Source organism: Carassius auratus, chromosome 5, assembly GCF_003368295.1.
Source record: "Carassius auratus strain Wakin chromosome 5, ASM336829v1, whole genome shotgun sequence".
In the NCBI taxonomy this organism is placed as follows: domain Eukaryota; kingdom Metazoa; phylum Chordata; class Actinopteri; order Cypriniformes; family Cyprinidae; genus Carassius; species Carassius auratus.
Window position 1 is genome coordinate 16,329,664 of NC_039247.1, and position 21,522 is coordinate 16,351,185.

General features: G+C 37.8%; 1 protein-coding gene across 1 annotated transcript; it reads left to right on the forward strand.

The window, feature by feature from the left end:
• The first annotated feature begins 27 nt into the window (after window positions 1–27).
• On the forward strand, window positions 28–21,477 carry pigl (phosphatidylinositol glycan anchor biosynthesis, class L). Its single transcript, XM_026250735.1, has 7 exons — window positions 28–497; window positions 633–732; window positions 11,927–12,017; window positions 16,770–16,837; window positions 19,108–19,139; window positions 20,559–20,692; window positions 21,276–21,477. The coding sequence occupies exons 1-7, from the start codon at window positions 164–166 to the stop codon at window positions 21,402–21,404; spliced, it is 888 nt and encodes a 295-aa protein (XP_026106520.1). The 5' UTR covers window positions 28–163; the 3' UTR covers window positions 21,405–21,477.
• Window positions 21,478–21,522: the final 45 nt, after the last annotated feature.

The following is a 21,522-nucleotide window of genomic DNA, read 5'->3' on the forward strand; positions in this document are numbered from 1 at the left end:
ACATCAACATTATATGGGGTATAAAGGTTGGAAATAGAAATAGTATTAAAGTGTCCTACAGTAACAATTTTTTTTTGTGTGTGGACAATTCACTCTACAGATCTATAGGAACCACTGGTGAGGTAACGATGTTCCACACGGACTCTTTGATGGCGCGGACGAGATGTTTGTTTTCGTTACCATCATACTTGTCTTTGTGGCTTACACTATTTCTGTTAAGTTTGTGTATTACAGATATGGTAAATTATGGCCACGCTTACGAAATAAAATATCTACCCCTTTATACACCGTTGGAAACTCAAATTTTTGTCCAACACAAGTGAGGTCCAGCGCACTCCCACGGAACCGCGAGAACGAGAAGCCGCGCGTGACCGTCAGCGAGACGCGAGCTCTGTTCGTTACTGCACATCCAGATGATGAATGCATGTTCTTTGCACCTACAGTCTTAAAACTTGTTGAATCACGCGCAGCTCTTTATTTGTTATGTTTGTCGACAGGTAGGTTTATTATTTGTTGAATAAATCATAACCATAACCTGAATCTTTGTAAACTGATTGAATAAAGACATTTGAGCTATAAGTATTTTGGATATAACGTCAAAGAGAAACTTAAAATGTCTCTGCAATGCTCAGGCAATTACAACAATCAAGGAGTCCAGCGCAAAAGGGAACTGCTTGACAGCTGTGCAGTTCTGGGAATCCCATCAAACCATGTTACCATCATAGATGACAAGTAAGGCCAGCACACAGGACACACAGTTTAAAACCCAAAATGTAAAATCATGTCCTCATTTACTTCACATGTTGATCCAAACCTGTTCACCAAAAGTCACCATCATTGTATGAAAAAATTTATGTTGACTGGAACTGTCCCTAAAATATAGCACACTTTTTGTATACCATAGAAGAAAGAAATTCATATAAAAATAAATTCATAAAATTAAAACAACATTAGGGGGTGTTTAGGGAAAAATATGGGATATGTTTTTTTTTTATCAATGCTCAAAACAGTTTTTGTTGCTTAATATTTTTGTGGAAATCATAATACACTACCATAGAATTTGGGGGAAGTATGGAATAAATAAAAAAGGAAGAAATCTACTCTACTCTATGCCTACTCTTATACTGCTAGGACACATAAAATTTATCAGAAGTGACAAAAGATTTATAATTCCAATAAATGCTGTTCTTTTGAACTTTATTCATAAAATTTCCTGTAAAAATGCATCATTGTTTCCACAAAACTTTAAACACCAGCATGTGTGCATACAAAGAAATATAAGTATGTTGATGATTAACAGGTTTTCGTGCACAATGCACATGATAAAGACCTCTCTTGATGGGTCAGATGGGTAGGCCCAATAAACATTTAGGTTCAGTTCAGCCATCCCCCTGAGGATTCAGCTGCAGTGAGGACAGTCCTCCACCCCCCTGAGAATGCTATACTGACACAGCCTGAAAAAAAAGAGTCCATGGGGCAGGATTGTCAAAAATAGTCATTGTGATGCCACAATATCAGTTTGTTATTTCAGTCATGGTTGAATTTTCTGTGTTTTCCTGAATCATCAGCTCACTCTAAAAACTATTAAATATATGCCAGATTTCCAAAATATTGGCCACCCATAAAGGTTTCTCGCTACCCACATATTCCATCATTGCTTAGCTGTGCCAGAGTCTGACTGAGTTGCAAATCATTAGCTGCAGTCTTAAAGAAACATGCATCAGTAATATGTAGTTTATGTGTAATATATAAAGTTTGGGGTTTAACTTGGGGAGACTTTGAGACTCATCTCTTAAGACCATCTTGTGCATTAAATCAGCATCTTAGAATGATTTCTAAAGGATCATGTGACACTGAAGACTGGAATAATGGCTAAATATATTAAATAGAAAACAGTTATTTTAATTTCACAATATTACTGTTTGTACTGTATTTTTGATCAAATAAACACAGCTTTAGAGAGCATTAGAGACTTATTTCAAAGATAAAAAAAATTATTCAAACCACAAACTGCTGAGTGACAGTCCCGTTCATGGTTCACCAAGTAGAATTTTGGATTTATATATATATATATATATAATTAAATTAAAATTATATTAAATTTATGCATTTAGCAACGACTCACATTGCATTCAGGCTAACAATTTTCTTCTAACATGTGTTCCCTGGGATTCGAACCCTCAACTTTGCACTTGCTGACCCAATGCTCTACCACTATAGTGTTATTAAATCTAGCAAAAAAAACCTTTGCCAGTGGGTTAAGAAAACTCATCTTCATGGATTGGACTATGCACATCTCTATTGGTTGTGACAGGACAAAGCTATCTTGATATTATCCACCTTTAAACTAAAGGTATTTAAAGCTTCTAAAGCGTGTTCTGTTTTAATACACTAAAATGTCATGTTTAGTACAATAATATATATATATTATATTATATATATTATATATATATATATATAAACATGATACTGAATTATAATGTAATATAATTAGTTGTGATTAACAGTGATTAGAAATATGACAGGAAGAGTTACTACTTCAGTATCCTATGGGAGAATACTGGAAGCTTGTATAGCAAATATTCTAATGGAAATGTAGCCACTGACCTAGCTTAGAGTATATTTTTATGTATAAAAAGTAAATTTTAGATTTCTTACTGTAGTCTTAAACATCTGACTAAAGATTGTTTGAGTTCCCTGAAAACAACACTTAATATCTTGCTTCTCAAATAAATGTTTCAAACATTTCTTTAGGCATTTTAGTGGAGAAAAAAAAGTGTTTTAGCTATAAGCTACATTATTGGCGTTGGTGTTTTCGTGCTTAAATGCTTTAGAGCCCCAGAGGTCCAAAACACCATTGCCTGGCTGAAACTTCTCCACATTTAGAGTTTGTTGTTAATTAGCGCTTCTTGGAAGAATGGAAAAACTAAAGCATAATGGACCGGCTATCTGTCCCTTGAGTCTGTGTGTGACTGATTGTTTCAGAGATTATACTTTTACTTGGGCTGACATCTAAGCGTTCCCAAATTTAATGAGACAATATTTCCTGGTTTGTTGCATGATCGGACACTGAGATACACCCTTGTTTCGACTGCTTTGGGCATGACTGTCAAGTTTAGCTTTACGTACAAACCCTTTGTGTAAGTATGGGGACAATGACAAGTCGTCTTGTTTTAGACCACTGTAGGGGCGTTACGCAGAATCAGAGTGTGTTCTGAGAAGCCTGGGAGTGTTTGTGTGTGCTGACTAGGTCATAAGTATCATGTAAACTCAGACACCCACCATAATCAGCTAATGACCATAATGATGCCCGATGCGTCTATATCTCTCCCCCTCTATTGCTCACCCTAGCTTTACTTTTTAACATAATGTATACACTTTGATCCTTTCTGATCTTTTCCTTGCTCACCTTTCCCACCATATCTCAGTCTTTACCCAGGAGCTGACCCTCTAATCTTTATGATCCTTTCCCCTAGTTATTCACAAGCACGTACACAAACACACAAAGCTTTGATTTCACCTCACATTTGGCAAAAACCCAAATGACAATAAATGAGCTTTGGTACAGCATAGATCACTTTACTCTTAAATTACTCCATTCGAGGTCATCCTGATTAGTTTTTTCTATTTTATCTACAGCATGTTACAGAATTGGCTGGAGATTCAAACCAAAGCATAGTTAACTGACAACTGCAAGATGTTATCATGCAAAGATGAGCTTCTGGGTCTTGCGTTTGCATAGCATGACCTCAGCAGACTGTGGTAATCTCCAGCTTTCATGTGCACATTTAAGCTTTTGTGTGTGCGTGTGTGTCTGTGTGTTTGCGCGTCTGAGTCCAGGCCTGGGTCATCTGGGGCTGAGCTGGTTCAGGAAAGGTCGCTGTGGAGTGATCAGGATTGGTGTGCGTGCAGTGATCCAATTCAGTACCTAATGGCAGCACTGACCTGACAGTTCTGAACACACACATACTCAACTGAGTAGGCAAAGGTTACAAAAGTGCACATAGTTAGACTGACAAAGCCTTGTGGACTTTATTCTTAATCTCAGACAGCATGGCCACAGACTGCTCACTCGTAAATTGTATGCAGAACTGGAAAAAACTGGCTGAAGTGTGCAATTTATCAGTCCACCAGGAAACAAAGTTGTTTTACAAAGTGCTTAGTCTAGTCGCTGGATTTACAAAGTTTACAAAGAGCAATGTTGCTGAATGATTTATCTGGAACAAATGTTGCTTACTATATATATATATATATATATATATATATATATATTGTGTGTGTATATCTTAGATGTGCACCGAGACTACATTTCTCATCTGATGCAGATTACAGCCGATTATTCAAAATGATATTTTTTGATACCGAAAGTTTGTTTACCTTAATTGGATAATTCACCCAAAAATTCTAATTTTGTCATTAGTTACCCACTTTCATGTTATTCAAAATCCTAAAGACCATCGTTCATTTTTAGAACATAAAGAAAACAAAAATGACACCTTCATTCAACAGTTCTTCTCTTCAGTGTCAGTGTCAGCCGCCATTCACGAGAGTAACACAACGTATGTGTGTGGTGCTGTTGACATAGATCGTGCATGCGCTGTGCCTTGTTTACAAGCAGAGGAATGCACACGCCTGCATTATGGCACTCTTGTGAATAGTGGCTGACACTGACACAGAAGAGAAGAATTTTTGAATGAAGTTGTTATTTTTGTTTTCTTTGCGCAGAAAAATTATTCTCGTAGCTTTATATAATTAAGGTTGAACCATTGGTGTCACATGGACTATTTTAACAAAGCCCTTACTTCCTTTCTGGGCCTTGAACATTTCAGTTGCGTTGCTGTCTATGCAAGGTCATAAAGCTCTCAGATTTCATCAAAAATATCTTATTTCGTTTTCCGAAGATGAACTTAGGTCTTACAGGTTTGTAATGATATAAGGGTGAGTATACAGGGAACCCTTTCATTTGGTATTAGAGGTTAAAATGAACAACAACAAAGCTATTAAATACAATGCTATTTATTTTCAGATATAATAATCACATTCAAATAAAAACATTTATATACTACACGATTGCACATAAGGTCGTTTTAATAAAAACTTGGCAAATTTATACAAATTTATACATATACATATACATTTATAGCTCCCTATAGTATTTTTATAGCTACTTAATGAACTGGATAACTTTCCAGAGGTAAATGCAACGTTAAAGGGGTCATATGATGCTGCTAAAAATCACATTATTTTGTGTATTTGGTGTAATGAAATGTTTATGCGGTTTAAGGTTTAAAAAAACACTTTATTCTCCACATATTGTACATTATTGTTTCTTCTCTATGCCCCACCTTCTGAAATGCGTCAATTTTCACAAAGCTCATTTGTCTGAAAAGCAAGGTATGCTGTGATTGGCCAGCTATCCAGCGCATTGTGATTAACATATTCTGATGCCTTGCCCGGCCGGAGCGATGAGTCAAAAACATAAAACATATTATAAACATGATCTTTTGGAAGGCAAAAACAAAGTAGTTTCGTTTTCTCAATGGAACAACAGCACACACAGTCAGTTTTGAGCAAGATGCTAACAGTCTAATCAGATTCAATGATTTATGCTAAGCTAAGCTAAAAGTGTTACCGCCAGACCCAGAGATCGGCTGAATGAATTTGAAAATGGTAAAACTCAACTTTTTAATTCTAGGGGAGATGGAAAATGAGCCCTTTTTTCTTTTTTTTTTAAGTGTTCCTTTAATGCCTTGTTAATCTTTTAATATGGACAGCACTAAATTTAACACAAGAAACATTTTCTTTATGAAAGAAGCTGTCTGTTTGATCAAAAGTGACACCAAAGACTGTAATTGTTGCAAAAGAAAGAATTGTTGCAAAAGAATTGTTGCAAAAATAGTTATTTGGGACTTTCTATTCATCAAACATTTAAAAAAAAATGTAAGCAGCACTTAATAATAATACATTTTATGAATTAAATGTTTCTTGAGCACTTAATCAACATTAGATTTGTTTCAGAATGACCATGATTACCAAGATTGGAGTATAGCTGCTGAAAATTCAGCTTTGTTGTCACAGGAATAAAGTACGAACAAAACAGTAGGGTGTTTTTAAAGGGGTCATCCTTCCAACAAAAGTAATTCAGTAACAGGCAGAAATAAGCATAAACAAATAATTAATATTATAATAATATAAATGTTGATAAATACCTAATATTGACCAAAACTGTATTAAAGGGGTAATATGATGCGATTTCTATTTTTCCTTTTCTTTAGTGTGTTATGTAGCTATTTGTGCATGTATATGATCTGTAGAGTTACAAAGCTCAAAGTGTCCTACAATAGGATTTATTCTATCTAAAAGAGAAGGCAGATCCAGACCGGGCTCAAACGACTCATTAAAACACGCCCCCACATGTCTACGTCACGATGTGGAAATATTTGTGTAATGCTAACCAAATGTTCACACAAAGAAAGAAGGCGTGGTTTCAGTAACCGCAGTAGTGTTGAGACGCTGTGTGTTTCTGTGCGAAATCAAAAGCACTTTATTTGGCCTTCCCCAAAGTAGATGCAATGAGAAATCGTTGGTTAAGATTTATTTACAACAGAACACCACAACCCCGATGTTCGAATTTGTGCAATGTATTTTATAGATGATAGTTAAAAGGCTAACCTACGAGGCTGGCTGTGTAAAAGCTATTTAAAAAAAAAAATTAAATGGGTAATTTCCAACTTAGCTATGACAATCTGGCACTTATTCTGAATCAGCTACTGTTAAGTATGCTTTCTTAATAGTTAAAGTATCTGCTACTGACGGTTCAAATGCAGAGTTTTGAGCCATGTAGAGTATTGCATTGTGTTGTGTGTGCGTGAGAGAAGTGGAGTCAGCTTTCTTAATTGCGGCTTGTGTAACATTACTACAAATGCATACAAGCATCATCACTGTGTCTGTCACGCGACTCTGTTCCCCTTTCACACTTGATCTGATGGTTTAATAGCATTTCAGCCTTTAGACCATTTTTATGAAAAGAGATATATCAATTTAAAACTTATAAATATTATAGTCTTAATTGTTTCCATTTTTAGAAGGCACATTAACTTCTTTCTCATTTACAACTCTATGTGTTTGTTGCGTAAAAACCTGAGTTGATATTTGCATTGATCTGACCATTACCGGCAGAAAGGCTTGTTGGAAATGCAAATTCATTCTCTTCCACGAGGTGGCGCTTTAGGAGCGCTGAAATATTGTGGTTTCCCTGGTAACGGCTGTACACAAAAAAGTCTCTTCAGACTGTCAGCCCAAATCCGATTTAGTGCAAATCCGGATGGAATCTGATTTGAATAACTGACTGTCCACACAGTTTATCGCAATACTAGCAGTATATTGTCTTATTCCACTTGACTTACAGCTTGCAACAACACAAGCTTGTTTCTGCAAAGACATTTATTACGTATACAGAAGCATCTGACGTGTGTACGGTTTATGTGGCGTGAGAACGTGAAAAAGCTCATGAACTTGAGGTTATCATCTCTTATTAAATTATCTGCATAGACTTGTTTGCTGGCAATTTGAAGTTTTGTTTTTGATTCATTGAATTATGACATGCATTGCACAGCATATGTGAGTGTGTGTGATATCCATTTCATTTTACACTTATTGTAAAGTTATTTAAATTTACTTTAAGTATTTTAACTTGTGCCATCTCAGAGTGTGTTCTTGTGGGCTCTGAATGGGTCATGTGACCCTCTTCTCAGAGCTGATTCACTCCCTTCAGCGCACAGCTGCACTGACCGTCAATACTCTGAACAAGGCAAAGCATCATGGGAGTGTTTTTGTAACGAGCACATCTGAACACACTTCACTGAACTTACTTACTTCTCTCTCTTTTTCTGTATTTTTCAATGAGGCAGACAGATGTACTATCTCTGTTTGTCTGAGCACAGACCACACAGTCCTCCTGCCCGGCACTGCGACGTCAGGTTGAGTGCCTGTCCTCCTTTTTACTTCCTCTGACAGTTCTCTATCATGTGTTGAGAGTTTTACATGGGTGTTATAGGTTCGTTTTTGTAAGGTTATCCTTCATGTTTTCCTTGAACTGGGCAAATATAATTACCGTTTCTCAAGAAAGAGTTCTTGGATTTCCACAGAGGCTCAGGCTGTCTGAAGGTTGAACTGTTTTCAACAGCAAATATTTGTTCTCATTTTATTTCAAATTAAAATGTAATAATTCAATAATTAAATGTGAATTTAAAGAAAATTACTACTACTAATTTAATATAGTACAGATGTCTATTTCCATTAAATATAAGAAATAAATCATTCTAATGGTAATAAAGTATTCATAATTTTGAAAAAAGTTGAATTTTATGATAAAACATATTAAATCAATATATACTAAGTCATAATTATTTAGTAAATAGTAAAGAAAATTAAAAACAGATATAAAAGTGGAAATTACATATGTAAAAATTGTTAACATCCCATTTAATTATTACATTTTATGACTTAATGCACACAGGGTTTTAATGCAGCCAAGCAGTCTCTCAACAGTGTCAAAAAAAAGTGACGTTACCACCACCTTACTACTGAGAAATGTCTTGTGGCTTTTCAGTCACAAACTATGTTATTAAAAAAGTTGACGCTGGGGAAGCGCTGACAAGAAGTTTCTGTGTCTTGTGTTCTTTATGAAATTATGACTTTTTCACTCATAAATTTGATTATTTATCTCATATGGAATGGTTGTTGGTGCCAGATAGACTGGTCTGAGTATTTCAAAAACTGCTGATCTGCTGGGATTTTCACACACAACCATCTCTAGGGTTTACAGAGAATGGTCCAAAAAAAAAAAGAAAACATGCAGTGAGCAGCAGATGTGTGGATAAAAATGCCTTGTTGATGTACGAGGTGAGAGGAGAATGGGCAGACTGGTTAGAGATGATAGAAAGGCAACAGTAACTCAAATAACACCTTGTTACATCCAAGGTATGCAGAAGAGCATCTCTGAACGCACAACACGTCGAACCCTGAAGCAGAAGAGCACACCGGGTGCTGCTCCTGTCAGCTAAGAACAGGAAACAGAGCCTACAATTTACACAGGCTCACCAAAATTGGACAAAAGATGATGAAAAACATTGCCTGGTCTGAAGAGTCTCGATTTCTGCTGCATTCAGATGGTAGGGTCAGAATTTGAAGAACATGAAAGCATGGAGCCATCCTGCCATGTCTCAGCGGTTCAGGCTGTAATGGTGGTGTAATAGTGTGGGAGATATTTTCTTGGCACACTTTGGGCCCCTTAGTACCAATTGAGCATTGTAAATAAAGTGGCCAGTGAGTGTACTCCATATAATCCTTGCAAATACTACTGTGAACCTGTGTTCATTTCAGTCAGAACTTATTTGTGCCAGAAGGGTTAACTTTTGTTCAGCAGTCAGCTTTTCCCAGTATGCACCGGGCCTTGTAACGGAAAGGCAGCCGGGGCCCCACATGACCAGTCAAAACAAAACACACGCACACACACACCGCCTCCTCAGTAGGCTAAAGTTCATCTGCTGCATTCAGATGCCTGCAAGCAATTACACATTCACATGCGGCAAGCGAGCAAAAGAAAGAGAGGAGGGAGGGAGGGAAAGAAGAGGTTACTATGGGGCATTTGACACTGTTGCTATAGTGAGGCCAACATTCTGTCCAGCTAATAATTATACTTTTTATACTGTTTTAATTATGCTTCAGCTGTGCTGCAGAATACATCATAAGACATGAATTCATGACAGTGTATGGAGAAACTCAACGTTTTCTATAAATTGTGTAAGATAAGCACATAAAAAGACATCTTTGCATTAATATCTCTTTTTCATAGAATCATCTCAGTCTCTTTGCACAGCAGATCTGTCCATAGTCTCGTCTGTCATATCCTTACTGCTACTACACCCGTAATTTCCTAGTCACCCCCTTTCTATAGCCAGCATATCACCTCATACCCACCCCGCTTCTGATAGTGTTGACCCCATGACCCTGTCCAGCATTTAATTTGTGTGCAGATCCATCACAAAGGAACAGAAACAACTGTCAAGCCCCATTGTGAGGAGAGGAGAGGAGAGGAGAGGAGAGGAGAGGAGAGGAGAGGAGAGGAGAGTAGTGTAGAGTAGAGTAGAGTAGAGTAGAGTAGAATAGACGAGAGTAGAGTAGAGTAGAGTAGAGGAGAGGAGAGGAGAGGAGAGTAGACGAGAGGAGAGGAGAGGAGAGGAGAGGAGAGTAGACGAGAGGAGAGGAGAGGAGAGTAGTGTAGTGTAGAGTAGTGTAGAGTAGAGTAGAGTAGAATAGACGAGAGTAGAGTAGAGTAGAGTAGAGTAGAGTAGAGTAGAGTAGAGTAGAGTAGAGTAGAGGAGAGTAGTGTAGAGTAGAGAAGACGAGAGGAGAGGAGAGTAGAGTAGAGTAGAGTAGAGTAGAGTAGAGTAGATGAGAGTAGAGTAGAGTAGAGTAGAGTAGAGTAGATGAGAGTAGATGAGAGGAGAGGAGAGGAGAGGAGAGGAGAGGAGAGGAGAGGAGAGGAGAGTAGAGTAGAGTAGAGTAGAGTAGACGAGAGGAGAGGAGAGGAGAGGAGAGTAGTGTAGAGTAGAGAAGACGAGAGGAGAGGAGAGTAGAGTAGAGTAGAGAAGACGAGAGGAGAGGAGAGGAGAGGAGAGGAGAGTAGACGAGAGGAGAGGAGAGTAAAGTAGAGGAGAGGAGAGAGCAAGGTGGCCTCAATTCAACTCACTCTGTTTCTCTCTGTCTTTTTATCTGTCTCTGCCTCAGTCTGACATTCACTCCCCCCTTCTCATCTTACCTCGTGACCTTGAGCTGGGGTTTTGCTGACGGCTGTCTTTAACACATTCAGTGCCAAATGGTATGCGATGCCAGCCAAAAATTTTCAGCCAATCACAGTCATATCCAATATCTGACCACTGAATCAGTGTAGATACAGAGTCCTCCAGCAGTTTTGTTTGCCCTCCTGCCAGTCAGAATCCATTACACAGCAACTATGTGTGGTGTTCTAGTGAAAGTTGTGTGTGTGTGAAAGAGAATGAGAGAGAGAGAGACTAATGCATGGCCCTTGTTTTCCCTGAGCTGTAGTTACAGATGAATGAGAGGGAAAAGCCCGGGTGACCTTTGATCCCAGACTTCAGAGAGGACTGTGGGATGCATTCCAGCTGAGCGGTAGTGAGACTGTGCCAGTAAATCAGACAGAGAGGCTCTCGCTCACCGCTGTAGCCCTCAGGCCAAAACCTGCCCTTCCAGGACCTCGCTGTTTTGTGGCAAATGTGTGTGTGTTGGCACATAAATGCCTTTTGCCCAGTCCAGAATAAAATTACACGTATAGCATGGACAGTGCAGTGAATATACAAACCTCTTCCATTATTTGTCTTTAGTATTTTATATAATGCTACTCATTAGTTGTATTGTCAAAAGTCACTATTACCATTGCTCATACTAATGGTGGGGAATTATAGTGATCTTATGGTAAGCACACCTGTAACCCTTAGGATTAAACTTTGGTGAGTAATTTGGCCGGCACCATTTGTGCCAAAGACATGGATGATGCTTCAAATGATGTGGCGTTTTCTAAGCATTCTGACATACAGTTTCCACCCAGATGACAAAATTTATGGGCGTTGATAGAGAGAGCCTGTTTTTCACTAGAAAATTTTGTAATTATGACTTTATCTTTATTTTATTTAGCAGTCACTTTATATCTCACAAGTTCAGCTTTCAATTTGCAAGTGTACATTTATTCTTCACTTCACAGCACAATAACTTTTTTGTTTTTTACTTAACAGAAGAAACAGAAACAATGGCCATATATGCGCACAAAATTGTACAAATCTAGTTCCTTACATGACAAAATTGTGTGAAATCTCCATATAATGTTTTTCTCCTTTTATTCATGCAGAGAGCTTCCAGATGACCCAGCGGTCCAGTGGAGCACTGCACTGATCTCCTCTCTGATCCTCAAACACATCCGAAACTACAGCATAAGTGTGGTAGGAAACTTCTAGAGTCTTATCCGCTCAAGACCACCTTATCCAAAAGGCTATATGTATGTGTATGATTTAAACCTCCTGAAATCCCCCTAGAACACGTCAGAGCAGTTTGACATGTTGTGAAGATTTACACTAAACATTCTAAAGAAACTGGAAACAAGTCTATGCTTTCTCGTAGAATGTTCCCAGATGATATCTAAAATATTTTGTTTGGTTATTATTAATAGTGTATTGAGAATGAATCTGCACTTAGACAAAAAAAAGAGACCGATAAGGGAACACAAGGTTGCTGATGAACTTTAGCGCACACCAAAAGATAAATAAACATACAATAATCTGTCTACTTCTCCAATTAATAGTGTTAAAATAAGGTTTTTACTTCAGCGTTAAAAGCTGCCCCTGGATCAGATGGAGGTTTAGTCAGATCTCAATGAAAGGCCATTTAAGCCAGTGGTTCTCAACTTATTTAGTAGATCTCAAAGTATTTTTTTTAATACAAATATATTTAATTATATTAATGGATAAAATAATCGAACTTGCTTAAAATGTTAAGAAACTTATATATTTTATTTTTTCTTACCACTAAATAACTATTGTTTCTGTTTGTTTCCCAGTTTCTGTTTATAAAAACTATTAAAACAAGCGGCCTTGTCATAATTATAGCAGAAATATCTTTATATTAATACATTTGTTGTAGGGGTGTGACAAGACACTTATCCTCACACTCCACTGACACTCACGACGTGAAACAGTTGTAATAGACATAGCTGATTCGTTGTCTTTCAGGAATAAGATTGCGTGTGTGTTTGAATAGAGATAGCGATCTTTAAACGATTAATTGTGCAGCTCTAATGTAAACAGCAAATTGTTTTGTGAGGATATCGTTACATTCTCGCAAGACATTCTCGTACCACGAGATCTAGTCACATCCTTACTTTATTGTGGTGGGCTTAGAAAAATGTGTTGGACAATGAGTCAAAGAGGTTGAAACCACTGGTCTGAGTATTTTCTCCAGCTTTTCACTGTGCTAACTTTCCTATCTGATAGCTTGAATCTTTCTCTTGAGGTTGCTTATCAATAAGCTTTTCATTGGCCCCCTGTATTTAGCCCTAATTACACATGCTGTAATATCCCATAATACCGCTGCACTCGGCTGAGGCGAAAACATAAAGTTCCCCAGGGTCACTGCTGGCAAGCCAATGCAGAGATATCTATCAGCTAACACTAAAGACTTCCAGAAAAGAAAATGTAAATCAGGATTTGAACAAATATGCACCTCCCCTCTCTTTCTCACGTGTACTGTTGAATGTTTTCTTTCTCAGCCCGCATGCCATGAAATTCCCAAAGAACTCCAAGCACAGAGGACTAGCATAAACAAGCCAGAAAACAAAACAACGTTCTTGCGACATGTCTTGGTTTACCTCCATTGTCTATCATCCATAAGTTTACATGCAAGCATCAGCTGAAATCTTTTCTGCCAGCCTCCCAGCTACGCCAACACACCAGTCTGACTTTAGACCGCACACTCACTAATACCGGCTGAATCCAGCGGATCTGCATACGGTTCCTTAATTTCATGTTTGATTTAAGCCGAAGTGGCTGTGGGGATGGAAATACTGACGTTGAGCTATAGCATTACACTCCAATTTGACTTGTGGGAAAAGAGTGGTGGCCATCTTGCCCTCTTTCCCTCTCTCACAAAGAGCAGAGGATTGTGGGTAGGGCACTATTACACAAATAGCCTTGTCTGGTTTAAACAGATGTGCATTACTGCTGTTTGTACCAGATTTTGATCCGGATTCAATACGTTTTTGACTCCTTATGCTTTACATAAATGTATATGTGTGTGCAGACTCGTTAATCTTGTGTTCTTCTCACAGGCAAATGTCAGTAAGTATGTTTGCATGCACTTTAAAGTTAGATTTCAGTCGGACTGAAGCAATGATTTATCATTTTAAAAGGTAATGTAAACGCTGTCATGCACTCCGGTTTGAATTTTGTTTATGTGAAGTGAAACTAACAGACTTAGATGTAAAACTACAACTGGCCTTGATGTTGTATGCATACTCTGAAAGATTTTATCCTTTAAATCTTACATTTCACACTGAGTCTTGTACAATTTGGACAGACTGACACTTTGTAAAATTTAGCTGTAGCTCGATTATAACCATGCATGTAAACATACAGTCTTGTTCAAAATAATAGCAGTACAATGTGACTAACCAGAATAATCAAGGTTTTTAGTATATTTTTTTATTGCTACGTGGCAAACAAGTTACCAGTAGGTTCAGTAGATTCTCAGAAAACAAATGAGACCCAGCATTCATGATATGCACGCTCTTAAGGCTGTGCAATTGGGCCATTAGTTGAATTAGTTGAAAGGGGTGTGTTCAAAAAAATAGCAGTGTGGCATTCAATCACTGAGGTCATCAATTTTGTGAAGAAACAGGTGTGAATCAGGTGGCCCCTATTTAAGGATGAAGCCAACACTTGTTGAACATGCATTTGAAAGCTGAGGAAAATGGGTCGTTCAAGACATTGTTCAGAAGAACAGCGTACTTTGATTAAAAAGTTGATTAGAGAGGGGAAAACCTATAAAGAGGTGCGAAAAATGATAGGCTGTTCAGCTAAAATGATCTCCAATGCCTTAAAATGGAGAGCAAAACCAGAGAGACGTGGAAGAAAATGGAAGACAACCATCAAAATGGATGGAAGAATAACCAGAATGGCAAAGGCTCAGCCAATGATCACCTCCAGGATGATCAAAGACAGTCTGGAGTTACCTGTAAGTACTGTGACAGTTAGAAGACGTCTGTGTGAAGCTAATCTATTTTCAAGAATCCCCCGCAAAGTCCCTCTGTTAAAAAAAGGCATGTGCAGAAGAGGTTACAATTTGCCAAAGAACACATCAACTGGCCTAAAGAGAAATGGAGGAACATTTTGTGGACTGATGAGAGTAAAATTGTTCTTTTTGGGTCCAAGGGCCACAGGCAGTTTGTGAGACGACCCCCAAACTCTGAATTCAAGCCACAGTACACAGTGAAGACAGTGAAGCATGGAGGTGCAAGCATCATGATATGGGCATGTTTCTCCTACTATGGTGTTGGGCCTATTTATCGCATACCAGGGATCATGGATCAGTTTGCATATGTTAAAATACTTGAAGAGGTCATGTTGCCCTATGCTGAAGAGGACATGCCCTTGAAATGGTTGTTTCAACAAGACAATGACCCAAAACACACTAGTAAACGGGCAAAGTCTTGGTTCCAAACCAACAAAATTAATGTTATGGAGTGGCCAGCCCAATCTCCAGACCTTAATCCAATTGAGAACTTGTGGGGTGATATCAAAAATGCTGTTTCTGAAGCAAAACCAAGAAATGTGAATGAATTGTGGAATGTTGTTAAAGAATCATGGAGTGGAATAACAGCTGAGAGGTGCCACAAGTTGGTTGACTCCATGCCACACAGATGTCAAGCAGTTTTAAAAAACTGTGGTCATACAACTAAATATTAGTTTAGTGATTCACAGGATTGCTAAATCCCAGAAAAAAAAATGTTTGTACAAAATAGTTTTGAGTTTGTACAGTCAAAGGTAGACACTGCTATTTTTTTGAACACACCCCTTTCAACTAATTGCCCAATTGCACAGCCTTAAGAGCGTGCATATCATGAATGCTGGGTCTTGTTTGTTTTCTGACAATCTACTGAACCTACTGGTAACTTGTTTGCCACGTTGCAATAAAAAATATACTAAAAACCTTGATTATTCTGGTTAGTCACATTGTACTGCTATTATTTTGAACAAGACTGTATTTATACTCTCTCTCTCTGAGGTTCACAGTATTTGGATTCCTCCTCCCTCTCGCTCATGCCAGTAGTCTTTTCTGAAAGCTGACTCACCCGTCTCGTGTTTGGCAACAATCTACATCCCTGCCACAATCTATTATTTTGTCGACCATATTTTCCTCCACCCTTGGCACTCTCAAGCTATGTGCAGCAGCCGTTCCCAAAGACCTCGTCTGGTGACACAGCAGATGATACACAGATAGAAATGTTTCCTCACAGCTCTGGCAACAACTCCCACCAAGTCCACTGCTGAGTCTTCAAATTACTGCTTTTCTTTGGCTTTCCTTTTTCATCTTATTTTCAAGTTTCTTTTCTTTTGCTTGTTTTTTTTTTCATCTTGCCTTTACCCTTTCACCCCTGTTCTTCAGTATGAGGAAAGAATGCAAGTTTGAGTTCTTGCATACTAGAATCTGTTCTGTGGGATGCGACAGAATAGTTCCACCTGATCTTTCCACTTTATTGCAGAACTAGCATAGCACTTGGGAGAACATTGTCACTGACCTTGAAATATTACAATTTAGTAATATATACTACCGTTATATACACCAAGGCTGCAGTTATTTGATAAAAAATGCAATTAAAGCAACATTTTTCTATTTTAATATATTTAAAAGGCAACTTATTCTATATTCTAATTATTATCAGTGTTAAAAACAGTGCTACTTAATATTTTTGTTGAAAACATGTTTAATCAAAAGTTCAACAGAGCAACATTATTTTAAATATAAATTTATTTACAGTCACCCTTGAACTTTAATGCATCCTTGCTGAACAAAAGTATTAATTTCTTTCAAAAAAGCTTATTCACCCCAAGCTAGTAGCGAGGTTAAAGTATTGTGCATTAACAAATGTAAACTAACTGTTGCATTTATCATTCTCTGTTTTATGCTGTGTGTTTCCGTAGGTACTGACATTTGATGGCAGAGGTGTGAGTGGACATGCCAATCATATTGCCATTTACAAGACCCTCAGGTAACCTTGTGCTGATGCCATAATGCAAGAATGAACTCCACAACAACAACAGGATGTTAGCAATTAATCAAAGTAGAATTGCAAAGTAAAACAATTAGTCACTGAATTCAAAAAATTCCCCTACATAAAGCAACAGTTACATTAGCTTCAGCAAGAACAGAGACTGACATTGGGCCAGCAGTTTGATGCGTCTTGTTTCAGTTTCAAACAGGAAACAGCCTAATATTGTTATTTCTATAAGAGTGGGTCCAGATGAAATGGGTAATACTTTTTTCAAAAAAACATGAAGAAGTAATTGATCCCAAACTTTTGAACAGTAGTGTATGATCCACAAATTGTTGTTATTTTGTCTTCTTGGAAAGGTCTGGCTTCTAAAGCGCAGTATTCATTGTAAAAAAAAAAAAAAAACATTTATATCTCTTATCTATGTATAAATTGTGAGGGGTTTATGGATTATAGACGACAAAAGGGGTATGCAAACATATGCACTTCACTATATCTTGGTATAATACAATTGCTACAAATAATTCCTCACATTACACACATTCCAGCAGAGCAGCAAAACACTGAAGCAGTTCAGAAGAAGAGGAAAACCAGATCACCGGTCTTGGATCAGACAGCTTGTTGTAAAAAATCAGCATGAAGCAGGACTTTGCCTGATACCTTCACACTGTATGAACCCTAATCCTTTCTTCTGCACTGGGGTATCAAAGTTTAAATCATGAATACGGGTGATGGAGGCATCCAGACGACAGGAGATAAAGCTGTCTGCTGGTGTGAGGCAATGACTTGCATGAAGGCTCGCACTAAAACAGTCAGAACAAACAGCGTTTAGGTGTTGAGCAATGTTTGGTTATAAGAAACAGAGCCAATCTTTTCAGACGTCTGTCTCTTCTGTGCTGTTGTAGATTAATTTATTTGTCTGTGTGAGAACGAGAGAGAGAGGAAGCAGTAGTGAAGTTGGCGCTGGGACTGGGGCATCTCAGGCTGAGCTCTGGGCCAACACAGGTGGTGTGATTGAGAGAGCCAGGCCATGACAGACCGTTCCAGGAATTGTATATGGATTTAGAGCTCACTCTAATCGGAGAAAAACCCAGACCTCAGGAAGTGTGTGTGTCCTTAAGACAAAGACACAGAATAATGGGAGAGAGAGAGAGAGAGAGAGAGAGAGATGCTTCAGAAGACTGAGGAAAAATCATTTTCAGTATTCAGAAATGTCAATGCTTCAGCATACCAAGACATTCTGGACAATGCTGTACTTCCAACTTTGTGGTAAGGCTTATTTTCTGTTCCACCATAACTGTGACCAAGTGCATAGAGCGAGGTCCAGGGTTGGATGAGTTTTGTGTGGAAGAACTTGACTGGCCCGGACAGAGCCCTGACTTCAACCTATCAAACACCTTTGGAATGAACTGAAACAGAGATCGCAAGCCAGGCCTTCTTGTACAGCATCTGTGTCTGACCTCACAAATGCTCTGCTGGATTAATAGGCAAAAATTCACACAGAAAACTTTCCCAGAAGAGGAAAAGCTGTTGTAACCGTAAAGTAGTATAGAACTGTCCATGTTAAGGTCTAGGTATTAATTAAATCATGTCTATGAATACATTGTAATTAAAGTGCCTGTTAGTGTAAAGGTCAGGTGTGCCAATACTTTAGGTATGCTGAGTGAACAGTGTATTTGTAATGGAAGAACAAAGGCTGAAAATAAATGTATCTTGGTTAAGTCAGTTATCATGTGCATAATACAATTTACCAAGGGTTTTCAGTCTGAGGTGTGGGGACCCCCGGGGGTTGCTATGGATTCCACAGCAATTTTGAGAGTTAAATGTCAAATTTACCTAACCTAATATTTAATAATTTGAACATTTTGTTTTAACATCTTTGTTGCGAGAAACATTTCACAAGTTAATCTTTGGTTCTAAATTTTGTTATCATCTCTTAAAAATATATATTTAAAAATGTATTATTAACTGGATACACCACAAAAAAATGTAAAGAAATGAATTTGCAAATGCTAGAGAACAAAACAACAACAACAACAACAAAAACTATTAAAATTCTGGTAGTACCACAAGTCAAAATACACATTTTTTCAAGATGCATTATCTGAAGAAGTATTGATATTTCACATTTTTTGCTTATCGGGTTCATGTATTTTGTTTTAAGGAAACAAAAAATTCTCATTAAGATAATGTTTTTAGAGCATATGTGCTTATGACTTTGGTATGCTACATGAATCATATTTGTCTTTTTCTCCTTCTGACTACAGGCATCTAGCTTCTGCTGGTAGACTACCTCAAGGTGAGTCTATTTAGATTATGTTACCTATTATCTTAATTATTAATCATCAGTAGTGTAAGACCAGACAGTTTCTCTCATTGGAGACTGCTAATATGTTTTCTAGGCAAAGTACTCCACCCACTGGTACACTTTATTAAGTGCACTCTGGAAAACACTTCCAGTATACTTCCAGTTTCTCAGGATCGACCCCTGAGCTAGACCTATCCTCTCTTATCCCTAGGGAAGCAGGGAAACGTCTGGGACTGGGATCACAGTTCTGCTGTGTCTCCATTGTGTCTGATAGATTAGAGACTATCAGAACTGATGCAAATGAAATGGTCAGTTCAGGACTCTGACCGCTAGGGGTCGATATGCTTTCACATGAAGAAGTGTTCAGCTCAGTGGGCTAATGATTCAAACGTTTTCAAAGGGGGATTCAGTGGGCAGTGTCCTTTTCTTTTCCTTTTTTCTTAAGTGGGCAGTGTTCTTTCTGACTACGAACTAATTTCCAGCTGAATTTCTCTCTCAGAATCAGTCCACTCGTACTGAGGACATGGTTAGTCCTGTTAATCCAGTGATTTCCACCTGCTGCTGGATAGATCTTATTTTACATAACAGATACTCGCTCAGCCTCTAGACCCTAGTGTTTCTTTAATCAGCCGGATCTCCTTTCTGATGACTCTGTCATTAACTCTCAGCATTAGGAGATTTCCCTGATTTACTTAGAAGTAGATTGTTAATGCCCTTTATACACTACCATTTAAAAGTTGAGGCCTGTGAGATTTTTTATGTTTTTGAAAGAAATCTCTTACACTCCCTGAGCCTGCATTATGTGAAACTATAATACTGTGATATATTAATATAATTAAAAATAACTTTATTTAAACATAGTCATCACGAGATCCTTCAGAAATCATTATAAATATGCTTATCTGGTTCTCAAGAAACATTATCAATGTTGAAAACAGTTAATATAATAAAACCGTGTTTTCAATATGCTTTGAGGAATAGAAAGTTCAAAAGAACAGCATTTATTTGAAATAGGAATCTTTTGTAACATTCTAAATGTCTTTACTGTCACTTTTGATCAATTTAATGCATCCTTACATAATTCATTACAATACTGTAGATTTTGTTAAAAGAGTAATTTAAAAAAGAGGAAACAAACGGGTGGAAGTCAACCTATTTGTATTTTTCCTAATCATTATATTACAGAATATTTTTTTCACATTTATTTGGTAAAAACCCATTGTAGTATGTAGCCAAAAAAAATTGAAACTGCTTATTGTGAATACAATTTCTGTAAAAGAATTAATCTATTTAATTATAATAATAAGATAAGGCAGTAGAAGCCTTACAAAAGTCCAACAATTCATTGATGAAAGACATGGAAAACCTGCATTAACCTTAAACTTTTTCTCCATGCCTCTGTCCCCACAGGCTGTCAGATCTTCTCTCTTCACTCCATCAGCTTGCTTAGAAAGTACTTGTCAGTCCTGGAGCTGCCGGTCAGCTGGCTCCTCCCCTCTGATTTCTGCTGCCTTATTGGACGCGAGGAGTATAAACGTGCCAAGGTGTGTCATCAGTTGTGTTTAAACAAAGAGCTTAAGCTCTGATTACACTTAATGTTCATTTATGACTTCCAAACATTACAATTGTCTCAGTTTTTACAGTCCAGCTGTTTTCAGATGTGTTCCCAGGCCAGACACTGAATGGCAGAATATGAATACAGAACAATGATAACTTAAATGCATAACTGAAAAGCTCCTTGACAAAAACAAAGGCTATATTGCTGACTAACACATTAGTACTTTGAACATTTACTGTGTGCACTAACTAATCCTGCTGAGAGGTCTCTGAATGATGCAGTTCCCCTGTCTGACCTACTGAAGCCTAAACCTGACTCTACAGTAGCGTGCAGATGAGAGCATGTTCAGCCCTCTTGTGTGTTCGTTTGTCATCTTTGGTCAGGTCATCTACCAAATGTCATAAGTCAAATATTCAAATAAGTCATGTAAAAGTCATATATATATATATATATATATATATGTGTGTGTGTGTGTGTGTGTGTGTGTGTGTGTATAGATAGATTGATAGATCAGCTGACAGTAATCGCTCCATGTCATTGCTGATGTCTCACTTCTCTTCCTTCCTCAGAGAGCCATGCTCTGTCATCGTTCTCAGCTGCTGTGGTTCCGCCGGCTCTACATACTTTTCTCACGCTACATGTTTGTAAACACATTCCAAGCCATCACCGTGGAAACAAAGAATGTGAAGATTTATTAGATTAGTCTTGGGCACTGTTCCTGTCCATGTAGGCCCAAATTATGCACTGAAGTTTTTAAGTAAAGGTTTACTTCATGTTTCTTATTTCCTAATGTAAGTTATTTCCAAATATGCTGTC